This window comes from Neoarius graeffei, chromosome 8, assembly GCF_027579695.1.
Source record: "Neoarius graeffei isolate fNeoGra1 chromosome 8, fNeoGra1.pri, whole genome shotgun sequence".
In the NCBI taxonomy this organism is placed as follows: Eukaryota; Metazoa; Chordata; class Actinopteri; order Siluriformes; family Ariidae; genus Neoarius; species Neoarius graeffei.
Window position 1 is genome coordinate 23,169,930 of NC_083576.1, and position 25,828 is coordinate 23,195,757.

The 25,828-nt window shown below is 40.0% G+C and overlaps 1 protein-coding gene across 2 annotated transcripts in view; it reads left to right on the top strand.

Annotated features, from left to right (window-relative positions):
• Window positions 1-1,192: 1,192 nt before the first annotated feature.
• Window positions 1,193-25,828, top strand: part of flt4 (fms related receptor tyrosine kinase 4) — a 133,341-nt gene continuing 108,705 nt past the window's right edge. For both annotated transcript variants that reach the window (XM_060927446.1, XM_060927447.1), the window contains exon 1: window positions 1,193-1,520. In XM_060927446.1, the coding sequence (XP_060783429.1) occupies window positions 1,463-1,520 (58 nt within the window). In that variant the 5' untranslated portion in view covers window positions 1,193-1,462. The remainder of the gene's footprint in view (window positions 1,521-25,828) is intronic.

Below are 25,828 nucleotides of genomic sequence, written 5' to 3' on the forward strand. Positions count from 1 at the left end.
CCCGGCGTTTTAATGTGCACGAACAGTGCATCCGCAACGAAAACGATACGGATACGGTCTAATGTAAACACCACCTTAGAGAAGCTATAAAACTGACCTTCCTTTGAGCAGATTGAGTTTCTGGAGCATCACATTCGTGGGGTCGATTAAATGCTCAAAATGGCCAGAAAAATGTCTTGACTATATTTTCTATTCATTTTACAACTTATGGTGGGAAATAAAAGTGTGACTTTTCATGGAAAACACAAAATTGTCTGGGTGACCCCAAACTTTTGAACGGTAGTGTAGATCTTCGTTTTCCTTGTTAAATGTATACTTACATGGTACTTGGTTAATTAATTGCAACTGATTGAACCAAGGGCGGCACTGTGGTGTAGTGGTTAGCGCTGTCGCCTCACAGCAAGAAGGTCCTGGGTTCGAGCCCCGGGGCCGGCGAGGGCCTTTCTGTGTGGAGTTTGCATGTTCTCCCCGTGTCCGCGTGGGTTTCCTCCGGGTACTCCGGTTTCCCCCACAGTCCAAAGACATGCAGGTTAGGTTAACTGGTGACTCTAAAATTGACCGTAGGTGTGAATGTGAGTGTGAATGGTTGTCTGTGTCTATGTGTCAGCCCTGTGATGACCTGGCGACTTGTCCAGGGTGTACCCCGCCTTTCGCCCGTAGTCAGCTGGGATAGGCTCCAGCTTGCCTGCGACCCTGTAGAAGGATAAAGCGGCTTGAGATGAGATGAGATGATTGAACCAAATGATAAGACATAACTTGGTTTAAAATTTGGTCTCCCAGTGAAGCTGGTTTGGCATTGACTAGGAGACCCAATCTGGCCACTGGGAGACCATTTGGTCTCGGATTTTTTTAAATTATTATTATTGTCAGAATATTTGTTCATTGCTGTCAGGATGTGAAAAGAATTGCAAAAAAAAAAAAAAAGCTTCTAAAATAAATGACCTTTAATTCAACACTCCAGATAATTCTACTCATTTTTCTACTTCAGTTCAGTAAGGTTTCTTTCCCATGGATTGTTGCCACTGCAAATTCTGCTTCTGTAAGTTATGGACAGGAGTCCAGGAGTGAGATTTTGTTACTGAGGAGGAGACGTTACACCCTCTCAGCGTGTGTGTGTGTGTGTGTGTGTGTGTCCTGAAGGTCCGACCCTCAGCCTGCGGCCCCCTGAACATTTCATCAACCAACAGGCTGGAGGAGCGGAGGAAAAGGAAACGAGTGTAAATCTATTCAGATCCACATGAATCTCTTATTTACACGGGGAGAAAAGGCCGCATGTTGTCCCTCTGTCGTCCACACATCCTTTCCCTGATTGTGCGGAGAGAGAGAGAGAGAGAGAGAGACGCGCGGTTCACCTGAATGCTCTTTTCTGCGGATTTACCTTCCGGTGAATTAAATGAGTTCAGAAGATCTCCTGTTTTGTTGCAACTTTTAAAAAAGACTCCTAAATTGTGGAAACCTGGAAATGAAGAGAGACTGGACGCTTTTCGGCAGAATTTGGATCGGGATTGCCTCTATCTCAGGTGAGATTGTGACTTTGCACCAATGGAAAGTTGAGCTCAACTTGGACTAAAGTCGCCCCAGGTTTAAATGTCGGAGTAAAATGTTTCAATCTCTATGGGATTTGATCCTAAACTTCTTTAGAACTTTTTTTTTCCTTTGGGCATCACACCCTTAAATAACCTATCCATCCTTTTCAGCTACAAGGTAACGTTTTAAACCTGCCAGATGTGAACAGCTGTGCTGCACTATAAAATAAATCAAGAAACCTTACGTCATAAGTTTCTGACATATGGTGTATGTTCGGCAATCTGATGCTCAAGCATTTCAATGCTTCATCAGGCTCGAGGGAAATTGAGCAATCCATTGGGATTGATGTCAACTCAGTTGCTCCATGTGCAATCATCTACCATGCATAATGTAAAAACATAATTTTATCAAGACGTAGTCATTATGTCTGTCTGCATAATCACTTTGCCAAGCAGTGAAGGATCAGGCACTATACCTCTACAGTAAATGATGGATGTTCCACAAGTTTCACAGCATCTCCTAACTATTCCTGTGGCACTAGAGGGAGCCTTGACTTTAATTTAACTGGCAATTACCGCTGATCACTGGGCACCAGTATATTAAAATGATGAATGATTCTGGTACTGATTGTGTCAGAGTAAACAGATTTTGACAAGTAGAAGATTGATCACAGCAAAATTATTTTTATGGACACTATGCAAGGAACTTAGGTTTGCTTACCCAACCAAATAGCTATCAAGGCAAAGTTTTGCATCATTTATTGGACTTTAAACATCGAGGCATCGCACTTCAGTACAAATGTGAGATTCTTGAGTATTTCCATTTTATGCAACTTTATACTTCTGCTCCATGATGTAAATATAGTATTGTACTTTTTCCTCCATGACATTTTTCTAACAGGTGTAGCTTCTATTCACTTTAGTTACTTCTTCATATCCTTACTGTCTGGTGAAAATTGCATATCTCTAAATGTGGTGGTTTTGAATGAATAAACTAAAAGATTAAGTGTTCCTTTAGGGGTTGAGAAAATCGTCCTACTTCTTAAGCTGAATAAATGATTTAATAACCCTCTCGGATTAGCTGGAAAATGCATTCAGAAACACAAAAAAGAAAACAGGTCTGCTTTACTGAGTTCATGAAAGAAAAGCCAACCTTGTTAGAGATACGTGGTTCGCACAGGACAGCGACACTACAAACGTATGATGATCTTATAGAATATGATCTTTTGCTGTAGATTAATCTACCCAACAGTATATAAAGTAATTAAAATTAGTTCAACCATAAATAACTACAGCAGTAAACTGCAACATAATGCATTAATGCAGCAGTAATACTAATATAAAAACATCTTATATTATAGTAAAGCACTGACCGGGACCATTTTATTGCATGGTGAAAACTTCTGATACTCGCAGTACATTTTGCTAATAATACTTACATACTTTTATTTAAGTAAGGTTTTGAATGCAGGACTTTTATTGTAGTGGAATATTTTTATATCGTGGTATTAGTACTTTTACTATTTGGTGGCTGCTTCATATGCTTTCGCCTTTATTGACATTTATTTTTTGTTTATTATTTATCCCCTGCTTACGGTCATTATTGTTCTTTCTTTGAATCACATTCAACTTTTGGCATACAAAGCAACACCTTTCGTCTATTATTATAGTCATACTGTTTTTTTTTTAAATGTACAAAGCAACACCCCATTGTTACATAGAAAAGGTTGTGCTTTTTGAATTCCAAGTAAAAAGTTAATCAAGAGCCTCTGTCATCCCAGATATATGGTAGTGAGACCCAAGAAGGGTTCATGTGTTTGTCAGGTTATACACTAATCCCCACACTTTGGGAGGAAGCTTCTGCAGAAAGTTGGGCTCTTTCAGAATCAAGGATCCACAATCACAAGAAACTCAGTTACATGTGTCTTTCTTAAATATCTCCCAAAATGAAAACCACATGGAGACTTGCTGACCCATGGGATTGGATTATTTTTTGGAGCACGGACTGGGTCTGGTTATTAGACATGTTCCATAAGTATTTAATGAATCCTCTAGCATTTCTTAATCTCAGTACCACATTTGTACTTTGTATGTAATTATCGTGGACAATAATTTTTACAGGGAAAAGAAGGAATTCAAAACTACAACCAGTGACAGTAAAGATTTGAAGATGAGACAGACATAAGAGAAAGTTGCACCATGTATGTAGAGTTATCCAAATTTCCAACACTGGAGTAATCAGGTAGAAACTGAGGCACTGAGGTCTACAGTGGTGCTTGAAAGTTTGTGAACCCTTTAGAATTTTCTATATTTCTGCATAAATATGACCTAAAACATCATCAGATTTTCATACAAGTCCTAAAAGTAGATAAAGAGAAGCCAGTTAAACAAATGAGACAAAAATATTATACTTGGTCATTTATTTATCGAGGAAAATGATCCAATATTACATATCTGTGAGTGGCAAAAGTATGTGAACGTTTGCTTTCAGTATCTGGTGTGACCCCCTTGTGCAGCAATAACTGCAACTAAATGTTTGCGGTAACTGTTGATCAGTCCTGCACACCGGCTTGGAGGAGTTTTAGTCTGTTCCTCTGTACAGAACAGCTTCAACTCTGGGATGTTGGTGGGTTCCTCACATGAACTACTCGCTTCAGGTCCTTCCACAACATTTCAATTGGATTAAGGTCAGGACTTTGACTTGGCCATTCCAAAACATTAACTTTATTCTTCTTTAACCATTCTTTGGTAGAATGACTTGTGTGCTTAGGGTCGTTGTCTTGCTGCATGACCCACCTTCTCTTGAGATTCAGTTCATGGACAGATGTCCTGACATTTTCCTTTAGAATTCACTGGTATAATTCAGAATTCATTGTTCCATCAATGATGGCAAGCCGTCCTGGCCCAGATGCAGCAAAACAGGCCCAAACCATGATACTACCACCACCATGTTTCACAGATGGGATAAAGTTCTTATGCTGGAATGCAGTGTTTTCCTTTCTCCAAACAGAACGCTTCTCATTTAAACCAAAAAGTTCTATTTTGGTCTCATCCATCCACAAAGCATTTTTCCAGTAGCCTTCTGGCTTGTCCACGTGATCTTTAGCAAACTGCAGACGAGCAGCAATGTTCTTTTTAGAGAGCAGTGGCTTTCTCCTTGCAACCATGCCATGCACACCATTGTTGTTCAGTGTTCTCCTGATGGTGGACTCATGAACATTAACATTAGCCAATGTGAGAGAGGCCTTCAGTTGCTGAGAAATTACCCTGGGGTCCTTTGTGACCTCGCCGACTATTACACGCCTTGCTTTTGGAGTGATCTTTGTTGGTCGACCACTCCTGGGGAGGGTAACAATGGTCTTGAATTTCCTCCATTTGTACACAATCTGTCTGACTGTGGATTGGTGGAGTCCAAACTCTTTAGAGATGGTTTTATATCCTTTTCCAGCCTGATGAGCATCAACAACGCTTTTTCTGAGGTCCTCAGAAATCTCCTTTGTTCGTGCCATGATACACTTCCACAAACATGTGTTGTGAAGATCAGACTTTGATAGATCCCTGTTCTTTAAATAAAACAGGTGCCCACTCACACCTGATTGTCATCCCATTGATTGAAAACACCGGACTCTAATTTCACCTTCAAATTAACTGCTAATCCTAGAGGTTCACATACTTTTGCCACTCACATAATATTGTAATATTGGATCATTTTCCTCAATAAATAAATGACCAAGTATAATATTTTCATCTCATTTGTTTAACTGGGTTCTCTTTATCTACTTTTAGGACTTGTGTGAAAATCTGATGATGTTTTAGGACATATTTATGCAGAAATATAGAAAATTCTAAAGGGTTCACAAACTTTCAAGCACCACTGTATGTTGGTAAAGCATAACCAGAAAGTCTTCCCACTGAAGAAATAGGCTGATCTCTAATCTGAATGAATTACACAGCTTCAGAGGTTAATTTGCCATTATATTATATAATACACACGCAAAAAAAATCCAATAAAAATTTATACATTTCCCATAAAAGCCTTTGGACTTCCATTATAAGCAAGTTTCAAGTCAGTAGATTTTTGTTCTTTACTTCATACAGGGAATTGGAACCAAAATGAGAAATTAGAAGGTTATGAGGGAAAAAAGATAAGAATTACAAATCTTGTTCACCAGCTAAAAGCCTTGAGCAGCAATAAAAGTGGTGCATGCTTACTGAGATCAAGTAATGTAATTCTACTGAATGGAAAAAGATTAAGCCCTGGGGTTAGCCGATTTAAGTTTAGCCGTAAGAATATACACTTCATGTTTACACAATTCAGAATGATATGACACCAATACCATGAGAATGCAAGTTTAACAGAACATGAGCTTTTCTTCTTACCAAACTAGTCCTCTGGAAAAGAAATTCATCTTATGATTCAAAAGCCTCAGCCCATTTACTGCAATGTGCTTCAGGTTATCATCTGGGTGATCAAGAACAACTTGAGACTTACTTATTGAAATTTTGCTCTACTTGGTGAGGGGTATTTGAAGTTAGAGTCATTATCAGGCTGGAAGGTTTGAGTTTTAAGTATAATCTACTGTCCTGTGGTCTGAGTGGTGAGCTAATATCCATGTCTTCTCTAATGAGCTCCAGGGTAGAAGAGATTCATGTGCTACACACACACACACACACACACGCACACAGCCTCCAGCAGATATAAAGCCCCATAGAGCCTCTATGCTTTTCCAGACTTTATTTGAATTTGGAATGATTTATGTTTATTTGTTCCTCTGTAATATTGTAGCTGTAGGTAGGGTGAGAAAAGCACTCCTTGGTGACCTAAAAGTCACCAGTTTTGACAGACATTTGCAGGTGTGTGTGTGTGTGTGTGTGTGTGTGTGTGTGTGTGTGTGTGTGTGTGTGTGTGTGTGTGTGTGTGATGTCCTGTAATGGCCTGGCATCCCATCGTATTAGTTGTATTCCTACCTCATGCCCATTGTTTCCAGGATTGGCTTCAGATCCTGACAAGGATAAAGTGGTTACTAAAAATGCATGAATGAATGAATAATAAACATTCGTTATATAATTTTTGAGGACAGCATTTTCCCCTTGATCCAACAGTAAAATCTGATAAGCTTAGAATAATAAGAATAATAAATAAGCTTCGAGCAAATGTTTATTTTTAATTAAACAGAGACCAAATGCTTATTGTAGATTATCATACCTACTTTTGTATGCATCAGGCATTGGAAAGTGCAAATGGTAACCTTTTTGTATTTCAGATCTCCAAGAAAATCCCTTTCCTGAGCCATTGTTTAATCTTAAAAATACAATCTAGTTTAATTTCCTCTCACTCAGATCTATTTCTTGTAAGTGGTCAAATAAATTAGCCAGTTGATATCTGTGTAATCTTGAATTACTGTCTGTTTTTTAATATATTTGCATCAAGTGGTTGTCATCACAGCTTCATTCATATTTTGTACTGAATTTTGAGCCTTCTTTAAAAGGCCTTGAGAAATCAAAAGTTGAAACGTGTTCACTTGGATCTCTGTGGCCCCTTATGTTTTAGCAAATCACAGTGTATTTTGTATTATAAGCATCAGAAGTTTCTATAGTCACCAATCCAACATGGCAAGTCACTGAGGTCAGTGAGCGTTCATGGGAAGGAGAATATTTGGTGGAGTTGGAGGAAACTGCCAACTTCCTCCTGGCCATCCACACCCATTCTATTATCCATCCTACTTACCTCCTTTTGACCCTTCTGTCTGTTTCTTTGCCTGCATCATCACCACTGGCCAGAGGAAAATTTCTTTGCTTAAAGGTTTCTCTTTGGTATCTCAGGAGACTTCATGGGATTTCTCATTTGTGGTTCATCAATATATCAACTCTGTCACAAATGTTATTCCTAAGGAGAAATAGAAAGAGAAGAAGAACAGTCATGAGATATTTTGTTGAGATTAAAGGAATCAAGACAGAGAAAAAGATCACATGTTCAACCTGCTAAATCTGAACCTACAACCACTTAATGACAAGGCAAGCATTTTACTGCTGCATCATTAGCTTAGTGAGTAAAAGGTTTTTTGGGGGTGTTGGCTGAAGAGCTGCAGAATAAAAATCAAGTTAAAATGATATTTTCATAAAATGTCATTGAAATACCTTCTGGAAATAAAATACAATTTAAATCTCATTATCTCTAGCTGCTTTATCCTGTTCTACAGGGTCGCAGGCAAACTGGAGCCTATCCCAGCTGACTACGGGCGAAAGGTGGGGTACACCCTGGACAAGTTGCCAGGTCATCACAGGGCCGACACATAGACAACCATTCACACTCACACCTACGGTCAATTTAGAGTCACCAGTTAACCTAACCTGCATGTCTTTGGACTGTGGGGGAAACCGGAGCACCCGGAGGAAACCCATGCGGACACGGGGAGAACATGCAAACTCCACACAGAAAGGCCCTCACCGGCCACGGGGCTCGAACCCGGACCTTCTTGCTGTGAGGCGACAGCGCTAACCACTACACCACCATGCCGCCCAAACTTGGTAATATATTTGAATATTTGAATGAATCATTAATTTGGCAGATCTGAGAACCGTGTGAAAAGTTGAGAACTTGACTGAAAATCAGGAGGAAACATGAAGATTTTGTCTCGGGGGAAAAAAAGCTGAGATACAGGAGACTTAAGTGGACATCTCGGGGGGTTTTTTTCAGACTCTTTTATTTCCATTAGATTTCACTGCTCTCTAGGAGAAGCTGAGATCTCTTTTTAGATTGTTTTCCTTATAGGCGTGCCTTATCTAATTTATTTTCATTCTCCATGGTGAATACCTCATTATCTGAATAGTGAGGTTATGATTTGGATCCATGCCATGATAAATGTTTACTCCATTAAAATATAGAGTATACTTTTCCGAAGACCCCCTGCCCTATAGATACTAGTGTGTGACACTATCAGAACAATCCCACTGACCCATGTCATAAAATGATCATTACTCTAGGTCAGGGGAAGGAACTCCGTGCAAATTGGACTTAGGCACATGCATCTAGTTTCGACCTGTGACCCTGTGGTTCATGAGAATCTGAGGATTCTGTGGTTCTTCCGCAGCTGTCAATGGAAAATGCTCTTCCTTCTAACCTTGCAGGGAGGAGAATGAAGCAGTTTTGGGCTGCATGTGATGACAATTTAAATGGCGCAGTGGAAAGCCAAGCACGTCCTGTGTGGCCGTCGGCACAGGTACAGGAAATTGTAGTCAGGAGATGAGTATGGCATGTAGGAAGCAAACGCTGATGTGTCCCCCACCTCCCCTAAAACATCCTCACTTCACATCAAGTCCAGCCAGGAAATAGGAAGGGCACTAGTAAGCAGATGAATGTGCACAAAAGGGACTTACACCCCTCTCTGGTTCCCATCCTTCACAGACAACAAAGGAATCGCAGTTTGCATTGGCCTTGTATGCAGTAGACAAAAAGATTTACTCTCTCTATTTTTTGTGAAGTGTGTCCTGCGGTTTTGACTAAGCTCCTCCACAGGGAACAGGAGATGCTGACTCCTTGTTCAGAGGAGGAGGTCTGTTCTATGGCCTGGCTGCCCCTCTCCTGCCGGCCGGACATGGTGCTATTTCAGTGCATGGCAGGGCTGGCTCTGAGCCCCTCTGTTTGACTGAAATGTTAGGGTTTGGCTTTGTCAAAGCATGTCCTACATGTTATAAAAAGCACAGCGCTATAGTCCACATGTGAAATCCTTCCTGACACTAAGTTCTCTAGAGGTTGGTGCCTCATTCGTGATGTGGCCATTCATGTTTAGGCATTTGTGATCCTCAGATCCTCCATATTTTGATTAGCAGCTTCAATGTTGTGAAGAGCAGAAAAAAAAGGTAATAAATTCCTCTCTATCTTTTATAAAGGAAATAGTCAAACACAAACTGTGGAAGGAAAACAGGAAATTGACAAAAAGAACAGGCCTATCAAAGCAGCTATATTTCATGTAGCACAAAGAAACAACCATTCACTTCATCTAATTTTAAAGGTCTAATACCATGCTGCTGTATTTTTTTTTAGAGATAGGTAGTGTATATGTTCACCTATCTCCAATGTATAAAAAGAAGGTAAAGATTCAAACTGTCAAAACAGATGACAGCATGACTTCACTTTTTCTTAACTGTGACAAATCGATCCTACCAGCTGTTTACTGTAGTCAGCTCAGAAACCACTGTCAAACTTCACATCTGTTATATGATAGTTTGTGGGTGAAGCCCATTCACCATCACCACCACCACCACCACCGAATTAGCTCCAAGTAACTTAAACATGCACATTATGTACATAAATATTTATACATATTGTCTTGATGTTTCTGGAAATCCAGTGTAATGGATACTTTTGAGAACTTGGAGAATTGGTTTAAATTACACCAGCTCATGTGGCTTGGAAAGCCTCGAGTTAGATGAAGTTTTCTTCATCTTAATGGAATAAATGTCTGTCTCTGCTGTGCCAGTCTCTTAATGAACATGAACTAAAGCATTCACCTCCCCAGAGAAATACTTCGTTAATGTTTTGCTGAATCACATTAAGAATATCTGAGTGAGCATTGCGAACAAGATTTGGGCCGTTCTGCTGAGAGGACAGTTGTGTTCAGTGTATTTCTGAACCACATAACATCTTGTTCCAAAAGAGCTTTCATATATATATTTTCTGATGTTTCTGCACTTTATTCACTAGCGCTAAACTGATCCCTGGACTGACATTGATTAGCTGATAAAGTCTATTAAATTTACTGTTCTCATGGTGGAACTCACACTGATAAAGCACTGGTAACTTTTCTGAATGTTCTCATGGAAAATCACATCCATAAATGAGATGCTATTTTGAACAAGTACCAAACATATTGTAGGGTCCTTCTTCTTCTTTAGTATTCTGCCTGATGGCAGGTCCACTCTCACGGCTTCAGCCATCAAAGTTTCTAAGGAAGAATTACAGTAGTGGTTTCCTGTTGCCTTCTCATGGATTATTATAGAGGTTTTCTCCTCTCAACCATTCACACACACATTCACACCTACGGTCAATTTAGAGTCACCAGTTAACCTAACCTGCATGTCTTTGGACTGTGGGGGAAACCGGAACACCTGGAGGAAACTCACACAGATGCAGGGAGAACATGCAAACTCCACACAGAAAGGTCCCCGTCAGCCAATGAGCTCGAACCAAGAACCTTCTTGCTGTGAGGTGACAGTGCTAACCACTACGCCACCATGCCATGTAGGGCGCTATTGGTAACTAATCAGCCACAGAAATTGATATATTTCTGTGTGAGAACACAGTTTTGTATAGATAGATAGATAGATAGATAGATAGATAGATAGATAGATAGATAGATAGATAGATAGATAGATAGATAGATAGATCGATCGATCGATCGATCGATCGATCGATCTCCAAGCGGGAATTTGTTAAGTTTTTCTTATATTGGTCATTTCAGGGCTGTGAAAGTTCACATTTTTTTATTTGCTTTAAAGTTCATAAAATTATAAGTGGTTTGTTTTTTATTTTTTTAATGTTTCTCCTGTTTATAAGTTGGAGAAATTGACAGTCATATAACATCTTGTTTGACTAAAACTACTAGTGTCTGCTTTTTAATTTTTAATAAATTATTGGTCAATATTATCATTTTTATTTTGGTTACTTATATATTAGAAAAACACTCATTCAAATGCTGAATAAAAAAGACTGAATTGACAATGGTTGCCTGATATGTGGCACCACCAAATATATATACAGTGGTATGTAAATGTTTGGGCACCCCTGGTCAAAATTGCTGTTACTGTGAACAGTTAAGCAAGTTGAAGATGAAATGATTGCCAAAAGGCATAAAGTTAAAGATGACTCATTCCCTTTATATTGAAAGCAAAAACAATTTTTTATTTTAATCTTTTACATTTTCAAAATGACAAAAAAGGAAAAGGGCCCAAAGCAAAAGTTTGGGCACCCTGCATGGTTAGTACCTAGTAACACCCCCTTTGGCAAGTATCACAGCTTGTAAACACTTTTTGTAGCCAGCTTTCTTTCAGTTCTTACCTGGGGGATTTTCACACATTCATCCTTGCAAAAGGCTTCCAGTTCTACAAGTTTCTTGGGCTGTCTTGCATGCACTGCTCTTTTGAGATCTAGCCACAGATTTTCAATGATGTTTAGGTCAGGGGACTGTGAGGGCCAGGGCAAAACCTTCAGCTTGTGCCTCTTGAGGTATTCCATTGTAGATTTTGAGGTGTGTTTTGGATCATCGTCTTATTGTAGGACCCATCCTCTTTTTAACTTCACCTTTTTCCAGATGGTGTGATGTTTGCTTCCAGAATTTGCTGGTATTTATTCGAATCCATGCTTCCCTCGACCAGTAAAATGTGCCCTGTGCCACTGGCTGCAACACAATCCTAAAGCATGATCGATCCACACCCATGCTTCAGAGCTGGAGAGGTGTTCTTTTCCTGGAATTTGGCACCCTTTTTTCTGTCACATTTGGTACATTGTGGCCAAAAAGTTCTATTTTGATTTCATCAGTCCACAGGACTTGTTTCCAAAATGCATCAGGCTTATTTAGATGTTCATTTGCAAACTTCAGGTGCTGAATTTTGTGGCTAGGATGCAGGAAAGGTTTTCTTCTGAAGACTCTTCCATGAAGGTCATATTTGTTCAGGTGTCGCTGCATAGTAGAACAGTGCACCACCACTTCAGGGTCTGCTAAATCTTTCTGAAGGTCTTTTGCAGTCAAGCAGGGGTTTTTATTTGCCTTTATAGCAATCCAACGAGCAGTTCTTTCAGAAAGTTTTCTTCATCTTCCAGACCTCACCTTGATCTCCACTGTTTCTGTTAACTGCCATTTCTTAATAACATTACAATCTGAGGAAACAGCTACCTGAAAACACTTTGCTACGTTCTTGTAGCCTTCTCCTCCTTTGTGAGCATCACTTATTTTATTATTCAGAATGTGAGGGAGTTGCTTAGAGAAGCCCATGGCTGTTGATTTTGGGGACAAGTTTGAGGAGTCAGAGAATTTATACAGCTTTGAAATCTGCATCATCTGACTTTTCCTAACGAAGAATTTGAACAAGCCACAGCTCAATAAGCTAATTAAGGTCTGGAACCTTGGTAAAAGTTATCTGAGAACTCAAATGTATTGGGGTGCCCAAACTTTCACATGGTGTTCCTTTTCTTTTTTTCACTCTCCAATTGTATAAAACAAAAATAATACACAAATCTTGCAGAAAACACTGAAAAGAAATGTGTTGTCTTTACCTTTATGCCTTTTAGTGATCAGTTCATCTTCTGCTCACTTAACTATTCACAGTAAGAGACATTTTCAGTAAGGGTGCCCAAACTTTTGCATGCCACTGTATATATTATTATATTCAACTTTGGGATGTTGGTGGGTTTTCTCACATGAACTGCTTGCTTCAGGTTCTTCCACAACATTTTGATTGGATTAAGGTCAGGATATCGACTTGACCATTCCAAAACATTAACTTTATTCTTCTTTGACCATTCTTTGGTAGAATGACTTGTGTGCTTAGGGTCGTTGTTTTGCTGCATGACCCACCTTCTCTTGACATTCAGTTCATGGACAGATGTCCTGAAATTTTCCTTTAGAATTTGCTGGTATCATTCAGAATTCATTGTTCCATCAATGATGGCAAGCCATCCTGGCCCAGATGCAGCAAAACAGTCCCAAAGCATGATACTACCACCACCATGTTTCACAGATGGGATAAGGTTCTTATGCTGGAATGCAGTGTTTTCCTTTCTCCAAACGTAATGCTTCTCATTTAAACCAAAAAGTTCTATTTTGGTCTCATCCATCCATAAAACATTTTTCTAATAGCTTTCTGGCTTGTCCACGTGATATTTAGCAAACTGCAGAGGAGCAGCAATGTTGTTTTTGGAGAGCAGTGGCTTTCTCCTTGTAACCCTGCCATGCACACCATTGTTGTTCAGTGTTCTCCTGATGGTGGACTCATGAACATTAACATTAGCCAATGTGAGAGAGGCCTTTAGTTGCTTAGAAGTTACCCTGGGGTCCTTTGTGACCTCGCCGACTATTACACACCTTGCTCTTGGAGTGATCTTTGTTGGTCGACCACTCCTGGGGAGGATAATAAAGGTCTTGAATTTCCTCCATTTGTACACAATCTGTCTGACTGTGGATTGGTGGATTCCAAACTCTTTAGAGATGGTTTTGTAACCTTTTCCAGCCTGATGAGCATCAACAACACATTTTCTGAGGTCCTCAGAAATTTCCTTTGTTCATGCCATGATACACTTCCACAAACATGCGTTGTGAAGATCAGACTTTGATAGATCCCTGTTCTTTAAATAAAACAGAGTGCCCACTCACACCTGATTGTCATCCCATCGATTGAAAACACTTGACTCTAATTTCACCTTCAAATTAACTGCTAATCCTAGAGGTTCACATACTTTTGCCACCCATAGATATGTAATATTGGATCATTTTCCTCAATAAATAAATGACCAAGTATAATATTTTTGTCTCATTTGTTTAACTGGGTTCTCTTTATCTACTTTTAGGACTTGTGTGAAAATCTGATGATGTTTTAGGTCATATTTATGCAGAAATATAGAAAATTCTAAAGGCTTCACAAATTTTCAAGCACCACTGATATATATATATATATATATATATATATATATATATATATATATATATATATATATATATATAATGTTGAATGCTCTTTTCACTCTGACTTTTCTGAACATTTGAGGCCATTTTGAAACCTCATGTCATAGATAGTGACTCATGTCAAATAATAGTTTCAGTGTAAGTATTAAATGTAAATGTTAAATATAAATGCAAATATTAAATAGAAATATAAATCTTCAATATAAATGTAGAACTTATGCTCATACTCCAATTGACCCCACTCTCTTGGAGTGAGTGTCATGGGAAAACACAGTTGGGTTGCCAGATTTACACCATACTGTGCTAGTTTTGGAACAAGGCTGAGGCTGTAAAAGACTGGTGGCATTTTTGGACTGATATAAAAACAATCCACAGATGCCAAGATCTTGTTTCAAAGCAAATAATCAGAATTAAATCAAACCAGTTACTACAAAAATATGCTGTGGTAAATGAAAAAGTTAAATGCAGACAATGTAAACCTACTAGTGCATCTCAAACAATTAGAATATCGTGAAAAACTAAGATTCTTTCGTAATTTAATTAAAAAAGGTGAACTTTCATATATTCTATATTCATTACACGTAAAATGAAATATTTCAAACTTCCATCCCTCCCTCCATCCATCCATCCATCTTTCCATTATCTGTAGCCACTTATCCCGTGCAGGGTCGTGGGCAAGCTGGAGCCTATCCCAGCTGACTATGGGTGAGAGGCGGGGTACACCCTGGACAAGTCGCTAGGTCATCGCAGGGCTAACACAGAGACAAACAACCATTCACACTCACATTCACACCTACGGTCAATTTAGAGCCACCAATTAACCTAACCTGCATGTCTTTGGACTGTGGGGGAAACCGGAGCACCCAGAGGAAACCCACGCAGACACGGGGAGAACATGCAAGCTCCACACAGAAAGGCCTGTGTCAGCCACTGGGCTCAAACCCAGAGCCTTCTTGCTGTGAGGCGACAGTGCTAACCACCATGCCACCTATTTCAAACTTTTTTGCTTTAATTTTGATGATTATGACATAGCTCATGAAAATCAGAAATCCAGTATCTCAAATTATTAGATTTCCTAAGATCAATCAACAAAGGATTTACAATACAGAAATGTTCAACTTTTGAAAAGTATGTTCATTTATACACTCAGTACTTGGTTGGGGCTCCTTTATCACAAATTACTGCATCAATGCAGCATGTCATGGAGGTGATCAGCCTGTGGCACTGATGAGGTGTTATTGGAGCCCAGGTTGCTTTGATAGCAACCTTTAGTCAAGTCAAGTTTATTTGTATAGCACTTTTAACAATAGACATTGTCGCAAAGCAGTTTTGCAGAAAATTAAAGGGTTGAAACATGAGATAATTTTATCCCTAACTTAACCTTGATGAGCAAGCCTGTGGCAAGGGTAGCAAGGAAAAACTCCCTCAGATGACATGAGGAAGAAACCTCGAGAGGAACCAGACTCAAAAGGGAACCCATCCTCATCTGGGTGATAACAGATAGTGTGATTATAAATAACTTGCTTCTATAATTATGTCCCATATAGTCACAAAGTATAACTGTGTAACCAGGAAATTCATTATAGTTTTAGCATGAAATCTATTTCATTGAAGTTATAAACTGTTCATTGATGGAAACCTGAGTGCAAGATTGTTCATGACAACTGCAGTTCTAAAGTTATCATGTCACTTGTAGTCCTCAGCCATCATAGCAAAACTGTAAGTGTCCAGAGCCAACTTCCAAGTGTGACTTTCGACTGTCATTATGGGGCCATCCTCCACAGGAGCAATGTGAGAAGACTCCAACCTGACGTAGGGCATCAGGATGGATCAGGCAGGTCCGAGGAGCAGAAAGCATCACTGGTGTCTCAGGATTGACATGTAACTCGACAGAGAGAGACAGACAAAGGGAAGAGATGGGGGGGGGAGACACACAGGTTATTAGGTATGCCCAGTGTCACTTAATGATTTAGAACAATATACATTTTGCACTGAGTGCAAGCAGGGACTCCAGCAAGACTAACTATAAAAGCATAACTAAAAGGAAGAGCTAGAAGGTAACACAGACATGAGGGAGCCCTGGGACATAAAGCAGCCTGTCACTCCACCATCAACAAACTTGAATGAACGTGTAAGAGTGTGTGTGAGTGTGTGTGTGTGGGGGGGGGGGACACGACAGCATCCATGCATCCCAGTTTACCAAAAACACTTTATACCTGAGGACCATTACCTCCTTTACCTAATAAATACTATTAACAAATGGCTTGACTAAAAAGATATATTTTCAGCCGAGACTTAAACACTGAGACTGTGTCTGAGTCCCAAACACTACTTGGAAGGCTATACCATAACTGTGAGGCCAGGTAAGACACTTCTGACATTGTCTCTGGTTCATGAGTGGCTTGATATTAGGAATGTGACAGTTGTAGCCCCTTTCCTAAAGATGTCTGCGGGGTGGCTCTTGATGCACTGACACCAGCCTCAGTCCACTCCTTGTGAATCTCTCCCAAGTTCTTGAATTGATTTTTCTTGACCATCCTCTCAAGGCTGTGGTCATCCCTGTTGCTTGTGCACCTTTTCCAGCCAGCCTTTACAGCAATGACCTTCTGTGGCTTACTCTCCTTGTGGAGGGTGTTGATGACCGTCTTCTGGATAACTGTCAAGTCAGCAGTCTTCCCCATGATTGTAGTTGTGTGTACTGAAGTAGACCGAGAGATACACAGTATTTATACTGTTTTACTCAAACTTGAAATTAAGTATTCTCATTTTGAGATTTTTTTTTGCACTGTAGGCCATAATTATCAAAATTAAAATAGAAAAATGCTCGAAACATTTTAATTTATGTGTAATGAGTCTAGAATATATTAACATTTCACTTTCTTAAATAACTGATGGAAAATATTGAACTTTTTCATGATATTTTAATTGTTTGAGATGCACTAGCATGTAGAATATACAGAACCATTTCTGAATTCTACAGAAGTCAAGAAAGGCTATGAATTATTTTTTTCTCATGATCTTCTCATCTCTCATCTCATTATCTCTAGCCGCGTTATCCTTCTACAGGGTCGCAGGCAAGCTGGAGCCTATCCCAGCTGACTACGGGCGAAAGGCGGGGTACACCCTGGACAAGTCGCCAGGTCATCACAGGGCTCTCATGATCTTAACATAACAAAAGTTGCTTTCTCAAGATCACAAGATGTTTGGTCTCATTAAGAGAAGGCACTCATGCTGTATCTGTTTGTCTACCTGTATGTTTGTCACTGCTAAACAATTTTTAAAAATAGTGTCCATCACTTGAGAAAGCAACGCAAACCTGCAATTATACTGTCATGGATGCTACAGTGATCCTGAATGGATGGTCATTTCTGTTTTCAGATATACACTCAAGTGTTATCTAATCAGCCAATCATATGGTAGCAGTTCATCATGCAAATCCAGATCAAGTGCTTCAGGTAATGTTCACAACAAACATCAGAATGGGGGAAAAGTTTGATCTCTGTGACTTTGTTCATGGTATGGATGTAGGTACCAGATGGGCTGGTTTGAGTATTTCAGAAACTACTGAGCTGGGATTTTCTGATTGGTTGATTGAATAACTGCATAAATGAGCAGGTGTATAGGTGTTCCTATTAAAGTGGATGGTGAGTGTATATTGCAAAGATTGATTCATAGTGTTTGTCTGGGAGCACAATGTCATCACTACAGTTGATAAATCCTGAAATTAGTCTCTCCTATGAAATTACTTTGAAAAATTAGATTTATATTTGCGCAGCACGGTGGTGTAGTGGTTAGCGCTGTCGCCTCACAGCAAGAAGGTCTGGGTTCGAGTCCCGTGGCTGGCGAGGGCCTTTCTGTGCGTAGTTTGCATGTTCTCTCCGTGTCTGTGTGGGTTTCCTCTGGGTGCTCCGGTTTCCCCCACAGTCCAAAGACATGCAGGTTAGGTTAACTGGTGACTCTAAATTGACCGTAGGTGTGAATGTGAATGTGAGTGTGAATGGTTGTTTGTGTCTATGTGTCAGCCCTGTGATGACCTGGCGACTTGTCCAGGGTGTACCCCGCCTTTCGCCCGTAGTCAGCTGGGATAGGCTCCAGCTTGCCTGCGACCCTGTAGAACAGGATAAAGTGGCTAGAGATAATGAGATGAGCTGTTTCTTGGGTGGCACGGTGGTGTAGTGTTAGTACTGTTGCCTCGCAGCAAGAAGGTCCTGGGTTTGAGCCCAGCAAGGGCCTTTCTGTGTGGAGTTTGCATGTTCTCCCCGTGTCTGCATGGATTTCCTCTGGGTGCTCCGGTTTCCCCCACAGTCCAAAGACATGCAGGTTAGGTTAATTGGTGGCTCTAATTTGACCGCAGGTGTGAGTGTGAATGGTTGTTTGTCTCTGTGTCGGCCCTGCGATGACCTGGCGACTTGTCCTCTCTCCCATAGTCAGCTGGGATAGGCTCCAGCTTGCCTGCGACCTTGTAGAACAGGATAAGTGGGTACAGATAATGGATGGAATTATGTTTCTTTTTAACATCTATATTTAACAGTTTATACTGTATATTCTATACCAGTTCTAATGATAAATCTGAAATGTAAAATGTGGACATGGGACCACAACAGCCACAGCTGATACAAAATTGGAGTACAATCACTATAGTGACTACATCACCCTGAAGAAACCAGGGAATCTATTGGTTTGACCCAATGAATGACAGAACAATCAATAGCCATATTGCTCCCCAGTCATAAGCCTTGCAACTAAATTAAAGAAGACAAATACAGATGTGAATTCCCAAATATGTTCATATTTGTTGCAAAGAAAAGAGTAAAAACATAATTCAAATACAACAAATAAATCACATGAACAATCATTAAAAACTCACTATAACCTTACTGTGGTCTATAACAGTATTACAGTCATGGGAAAATAAAAGTACACCTTTCTTCAGTTCTATGGTTTTATTTATCAGGGCCTAAATAACAATTGTGTGGTCCTCACCAACTTCTATACATTAACAAATAACTCCAGGTGACAACAACAACAAAAACAGATAGATTTTAATATGTAGTCAATTCCCCCCCCCCAAAAAAAAAACCTAGGAAATTTTTTTTCACTCTTCCTATTTCTACAATCATTAAAAGAGTAATTAGCAGCCAGGTGTTACTAATGAAATGCATGTGATTAGGAGTGTGACTACCTCTAAAAAAAAAAGCAGAACTTCTGGCATGTTGGTGCTCAGGAGCATTCAGGTGTGTGTCTACATCCTGTCAAGAAGAAAGGATCTCAGTGAAGCAATTGTTTCTGCTCATTAATCTGGGAAGGGTTATAAGGCTATCTCCAAACAATTTGAAATTCAGTGTTCTACATTGGGAAGGATTGTTTGCAAATGGAGAGCTTTCAAGAGAGTTACCGGGTTTCCCAGGAGTGCATGTCCCAGCAAATTCAATCCAAGGTCAGACTGTTTAATGCTCGGAGATATAAAGAAAACACCAAGTGCTATATTCTGTGACCTCCAGGCCTCTGTAAGCATGTTAAATGTCTTATTCATGAAAACTCAATCAGAAAAAGGCTGATCTTAAGTTTGCAAAATTGCATCTGAACAAACCATGAAAGTTCAACAATATCGTCTGTCCTATCCCTATCCAATATCAGACCAAGATGGAGATATGGTCATCATGCATAGTGGTATGTTTGTTTGGCAAAAACCAAACATCGCATATCACCCTATACAACTCATATCAGCTGTCAAGCATGGTGGTGGAGAGGTGATTATTTAGGTTTGTTTTGCAGCCACATAACCCAAGAAGCTTGCAGTAATTGAGATAACAACAAACTTCACTTTACACCAGAATGTTCTTGAGACAAATGTGAGGCCATCTGTCCAGCAGCTTAAGCTGGGCTGAAATCAGGTCATGCAACAAGACAATTGATCCCAATTACACCAGCAAATCAACATCTGAATGGCTGAAAGAGTAAAAAAAATTAAGATGTTGCAATGGCCAAGTCAAAGTTCAGACCTCAACCCCATTAAGATGGTGTGGCGTGATCATAAGACAGCTGTGCATTAATGAATGCCCTCAAACATTAATGAACTGAAGCAATGCTATAAAGAAGAGTGAGCCAAAATATCTTCAAAACAATGTGAGAGACTGATAAACCCCTATAGGAGATATTTGCTTCACCTTATTGTTGCTAATGGTGGTTCCACATGTTACTGAATTATTCTTTCCCACCTGGTTTCTGAATGTTTGGATACTTTTTCGGAAAAAAAAGACTACATGTTGGAATCTGTTTTTTGCTGTCACCTGAGGTTTCTTATTGAAGCTGGTGAGTGCTACTGCCACACTATTGTTATTTCTGCCCTGATAGATAAAAATACAGAATTGAAGAAGGGTGTACTTTCTTTTTCCCATGACTGTATCAGTTACTCATAGTTTCCAGTAGTATCCCAATCTCTCTGAAAACTGGAACTCCAAAATAGAGCCAAGGGTTCTCTTAGCAACTAGCAAGGACGCTGCATACCCGTACCACCCCACCCTCTCAGATTCTGTTTCACTGAGAAAATGTGATAGGGTTGCCAGGTTCACACCATACTGTATTAGATTAGGAACAACACAGCTGCTGTAAAGAACAAGCTGCTATTTGTTTGGGTTCAGGATGCACCTTTGAGATTGCAATGTCATCAGGGGAAGCCATGGCCTAATGGTTAGAGAAGCAGCTTTGGGACAAAAAGGTTACCCATTTGATTCCCTGGACCAGCAGGAATGGCTGAAGTGCCCTTGAGCAAGGCTCCTGACCCTCAATTGCTCCCCAGGCTGCTCTGGGTATGTTGTACATTGCAGTATGTCATCTGGATAAGAGCGTCTGGTAAATGCCTGTAATGTCAGTACATCCATTAGTGTCCGCTATGAAATTACAGATGTACAGAAGTAGAGAAATAGGTTCACAGTGCATTTGCCACCTGCCTAACTAGTGCTATGGGCGCTACCTACTTTTACATTTACCATCTTGGATATTTGTGTATATCTGTACACTGAATAAACTGAATACAAGGTGTGATCAAAAAGTTCCAGGACTGTTCCTGCTGCGAATGAATAGAATGTGATAAGGTCATGCACGTGTAGCAGGAATGAGCAGTAAATCTCATGAGTCAGTATGCTGTGTGACATCATGCTATCAACATCGGGACCTGTGTTACACTCGTTTTTGCGGTAATGTGCACATACGCGTTTGCAATTTTACTATAGCCCAGAGAGCAAACATCAAATTCTGTATCATACTGGAGGGAATCAGCAATGGAGACCATGGAAATGCTTCAGCAAGCCTACGGCAATGAAGAAATGGGCTGGGTGAGGTGTTTTGAGTGGCATTCATGTGTCAAGAAGGAAAGAATCTTATCCTCCAGTGATGTCTTGACCCTCTTGAAGCACAAACGCCACTCAAAACATCTCATCCAGCTCATTGCTTTTTTTGCTGTAGGCTTGCTGAAGCATTTCAAAGCTGATTGCAAGTGCTTGCACATTGCGCAAATTGCAAATGTGCACTTCAACTTTGTCCAAAAAATGTGTTTAACACACATTGACAGTGCAATGTCATGTGGTATACTGACTCACAAGAGTTACTGCTCACTCCTACTGCACATGCATGACCTTGTCACTCTCCATTGGTTTTCAACAGGAATAGTCCTGAAACTTTTTGATCACACCTTGTATGTGGTTGGTCAGATGTGAGAGAAAATATTATGCATAGTTTACACAAAAATATTCAGTTTTTTTTAAAGCCCTGCAATAGATTGGCGACCTGCCCAGGGTGTACCCTCCCTCCTGGCTGAAGTCAGCTGGGATTGGCTCCAGCTCCCCTGTGACCCTGACGGATAAACAATGTAGATAATGGATGGATGCTCACTTTCTCATCAAAATGTGATTTCTATGCTTATACTAAATTTAATTTCAACAAATATCTACAACCCTGATTCCAAAAAAGTTGGGACAAAGTACAAATTGTAAATAAAAATGGAATGCAATAATTTACAAATCTCAAAAACTGATATTGTATTCACAATAGAACATAGACAACATATCAAATGTCGAAAGTGAGACATTTTGAAATTTCATGCCAAATATTGGCTCATTTGAAATTTCATGACAGCAACACATCTCAAAAAAGTTGGGACAGGGGCAATAAGAGGCTGGAAAAGTTAAAGGTACAAAAAAGGAACAGCTGGAGGACCTAATTGCAACTCATTAGGTCAATTGGCAATAGGTCATTAACATGACTGGGTATAAAAAGAGCATCTTGGAGTGGCAGTGGCTCTCAGAAGTAAAGATGGGAAGAGGATCACCAATCCCCCTAATTCTGCGCCGACAAATAGTGGAGCAATCTCAGAAAGGAGTTCAACAGTGTAAACTTGCAAAGAGTTTGAACATATCATCATCTACAGTGCATAATATCAAAAGATTCAGAGAATCTGGAAGAATCTCTGTGCGTAAGGGTCAAGGCCGGAAAACCATACTGGGCGCCCGTGATCTTTGGGCCCTTAGACAGCACTGCATCACATACAGGCATGCTTCTGTATTGGAAATCACAAAATGGGCTCAGGAATATTTCCAGAGAACATTATCTGTGAACACAATTCACCGTGCCATCCGCCGTTGCCAGCTAAAACTCTATGGTTCAAAGAAGAAGCTGTATCTAAACATGATCCAGAAGCACAGGCGTCTTCTCTGGGCCAAGGCTCGTTTAAAATGGACTGTGTCAAAGTGGAAAACTGTTCTGTGGTCAGATGAATCAAAATTTGAAGTTCTTTGTGGAAATCAGGGACGCTGTGTCATTCGGACTAAAGAGGAGAAGGACGACCCAAGTTGTTATCAGCGCTCAGTTCAGAAGCCTGCATCTCTGATGGTATGGGGTTGCATTAGTGCATGTGGCATGGGCAGCTTATAAATCTGGAAAGACACCATCAATGCTGAAAGGTATATCCAGGTTCTAGAGCAACATGTGCTCCCATCCAGACGACGTCTCTTTCAGGGAAGACCTTGCATTTTCCAACATGACAATGCCAAACCACATACTGCATCAATTACAGCATCATGGCTGTGTAAAAGAAGGGTCCAGGTACTGAACTGCCCAGCCTGCAGTCCAGATCTTTCACCCATAGAAAACATTTGGCGCATCATAAAACGGAAGATACGACAAAAAAGACCTAAGACAGTTGAGCAACTAGAATCCTACATTAGACAAGAATGGGTTAACATTCCTATCCCTAAACTTGAGCAACTTGTCTCCTCAGTCCCCAGACATTTACAGACTGTTGTAAAGAGAAAAGGGGATGTCTCACAGTGGTAAACATGGCCTTGTCCCAACTTTTTTGAGATGTGTTGTTGTCATGAAATTTAAAATCACCTAATTTTTCTCTTTAATTTTCTCAGTTTAAACATTTGATATGTCATCTATGTTCTATTCTGAATAAAATATGGAATTTTGAAGCTTCCACATCATTGCATTCCGTTTTTATTTACAATTTGTACTTTGTTCCCAACTTTTTTGGAATCGGGGTTGTACGTGTTTGAATTATGCAGAGCGAATGTGGTAAATTTAATGTAGATCTAATCACATTATAAATAAGTGTGAGGATGTTTCCACTGACAGGAAATAACTTGTAGTAAATTAGCGTGATCATGCACTTGCTCATGTAGTATGGCTTAGTAGTGTAGTGTGCAGCATCACCATCTCATTGCTTCAGGGTCCTCGGTATGATTCTCAGCTTGGATGAGTGTGGGGAGTTTGCTTTTATTCCAGGACTCATGTTGCCTATATCAGTGTTTCTCAGCCACTGGGCCATGAATATTTTTCAAGTTTTAAGCCAAATACTGGGCGGCACGGTGGTGTAGCGGTTAGCGCTGTTGCCTCACAGCAAGAAGGTCCGGGTTCGAGCCCTTTCTGTGCGGAGTTTGCATGTTCTCCCCGTGTCCGCGTGGGTTTCCTCCGGGTGCTCCGGTTTCCCCCACAGTCCAAAGACATGCAGGTTAGGTTAACTGGTGACTCTAAATTGACCATAGGTGTGAATGTGAGTGTGAATGGTTGTCTGTGTCTATGTGTCAGCCCTGTGATGACCTGGCGACTTGTCCAGGGTGTACCCCGCCTTTCGCCCGTAGTCAGCTGGGATAGGCTCCAGCTTGCCTGCGACCCTGTAGAACAGGATAAAGCAGCTAGAGATAATGAGATGAGAGATGAGAAGCCAAATACTAAATAGTTCAGGATGTCATAATATCCCAAATCTGGTAGCTGGTTTGTCGAAAACTTTTCAAGTGGAATAAATACATTTGTGGGTAAATTAAGAAGAACAAGCCTTTATTTTTTTCACATTCCTCCTCAGCATTAAACCCACGTGTGCACACGTGCACACAAAAAGAGAGAGCGCATACACACACACACACACACACACACGTATACACACAGAGGGAGAGAGTACACGTACAGTGTGCAGAATAAATAAATACGTTTAATAAATTATATGGATCTTTGATGCCTGGATGATGCCTGCTGGAAGAGTAGGGGGATTAAGAATTAAGCAGCTGTGATTTGTTTATACCCGATCCTAAAACTTGTTGCATTCTATCAACCATTGCAAAGATGAGGACGAAAAGCCCAGAAGTTCCTCCTTACCCGGGCATAAATGATACAGGATTTATCTTGTAGTGTCTTGATCCCCAGATCTTTAACCCAGCCACATATAAAAAGTTGTATACCTCCATGCTCTTCCAGGTTTTCATCTGTCTGTCCGTGTAGAATGATGTTTGCAACACCAGGTAGTTTGAGATGTCAGGGAACTCAATGGATGGATAATTTTCCAACTCATAATGAATGAATGAATGAATGAATAACTTTATTTAAACAGGATAAGTTGATCAGCAGAGCTGGTGGGGTCGTGCATGTACAGATAGAAATAATTACAAATACAAAAGACTAAAAATATACACAATCTTTAAAAAAAAAACTTAAATCTGTTGATTATCTGTTAATTATCTTCACATTAATAGCATGCATAACTATTGTCTTTGTATTTAGTTCCGGCTACAATAGGATCAAAATGTATTCTACTTAATGTCAAATTTAGCTACTAAATTTCTTTCATAGGAAAAATCCTTCTTTCTTAGCATGTAAGAATCTATTCCATTGAGTGGTTTCTATATCCACTTCTTTTGAGTGTACTTCTTGGTTTTAATAACTTGCTTATTTGCTGTACACAAACATGGCAATAAGTTCTTGTGTTAATCAATCAGACTCCACTTTGGGATCATTAATCCCTTTTGACTGAGAATGCCCTGCATGCATGGTTTGGTTTCTGGCACAGCCGTACAGTTTTAAATACAATACCTGCATTTTAAAAAAAATTGTTTCTATTGCATTTATTTAATTCCTGGGCTCCCATCTATAACAGAGAGTGATGTTGCATCCCATTAGTACACTTTACAATAGATTATTAGATTCTAATGGAATAGATGGGCCAAAATAATTGGGGATCTTTTTTAATGGGCCCCAACTCGTTACAAGTATGAATAGGTGGGCCTTAAAGTAGAAAAGGTTGAGAATCTCTGGCCTATATGAAAACAAGCTGTGTAAATGCAACTTAATTCATTC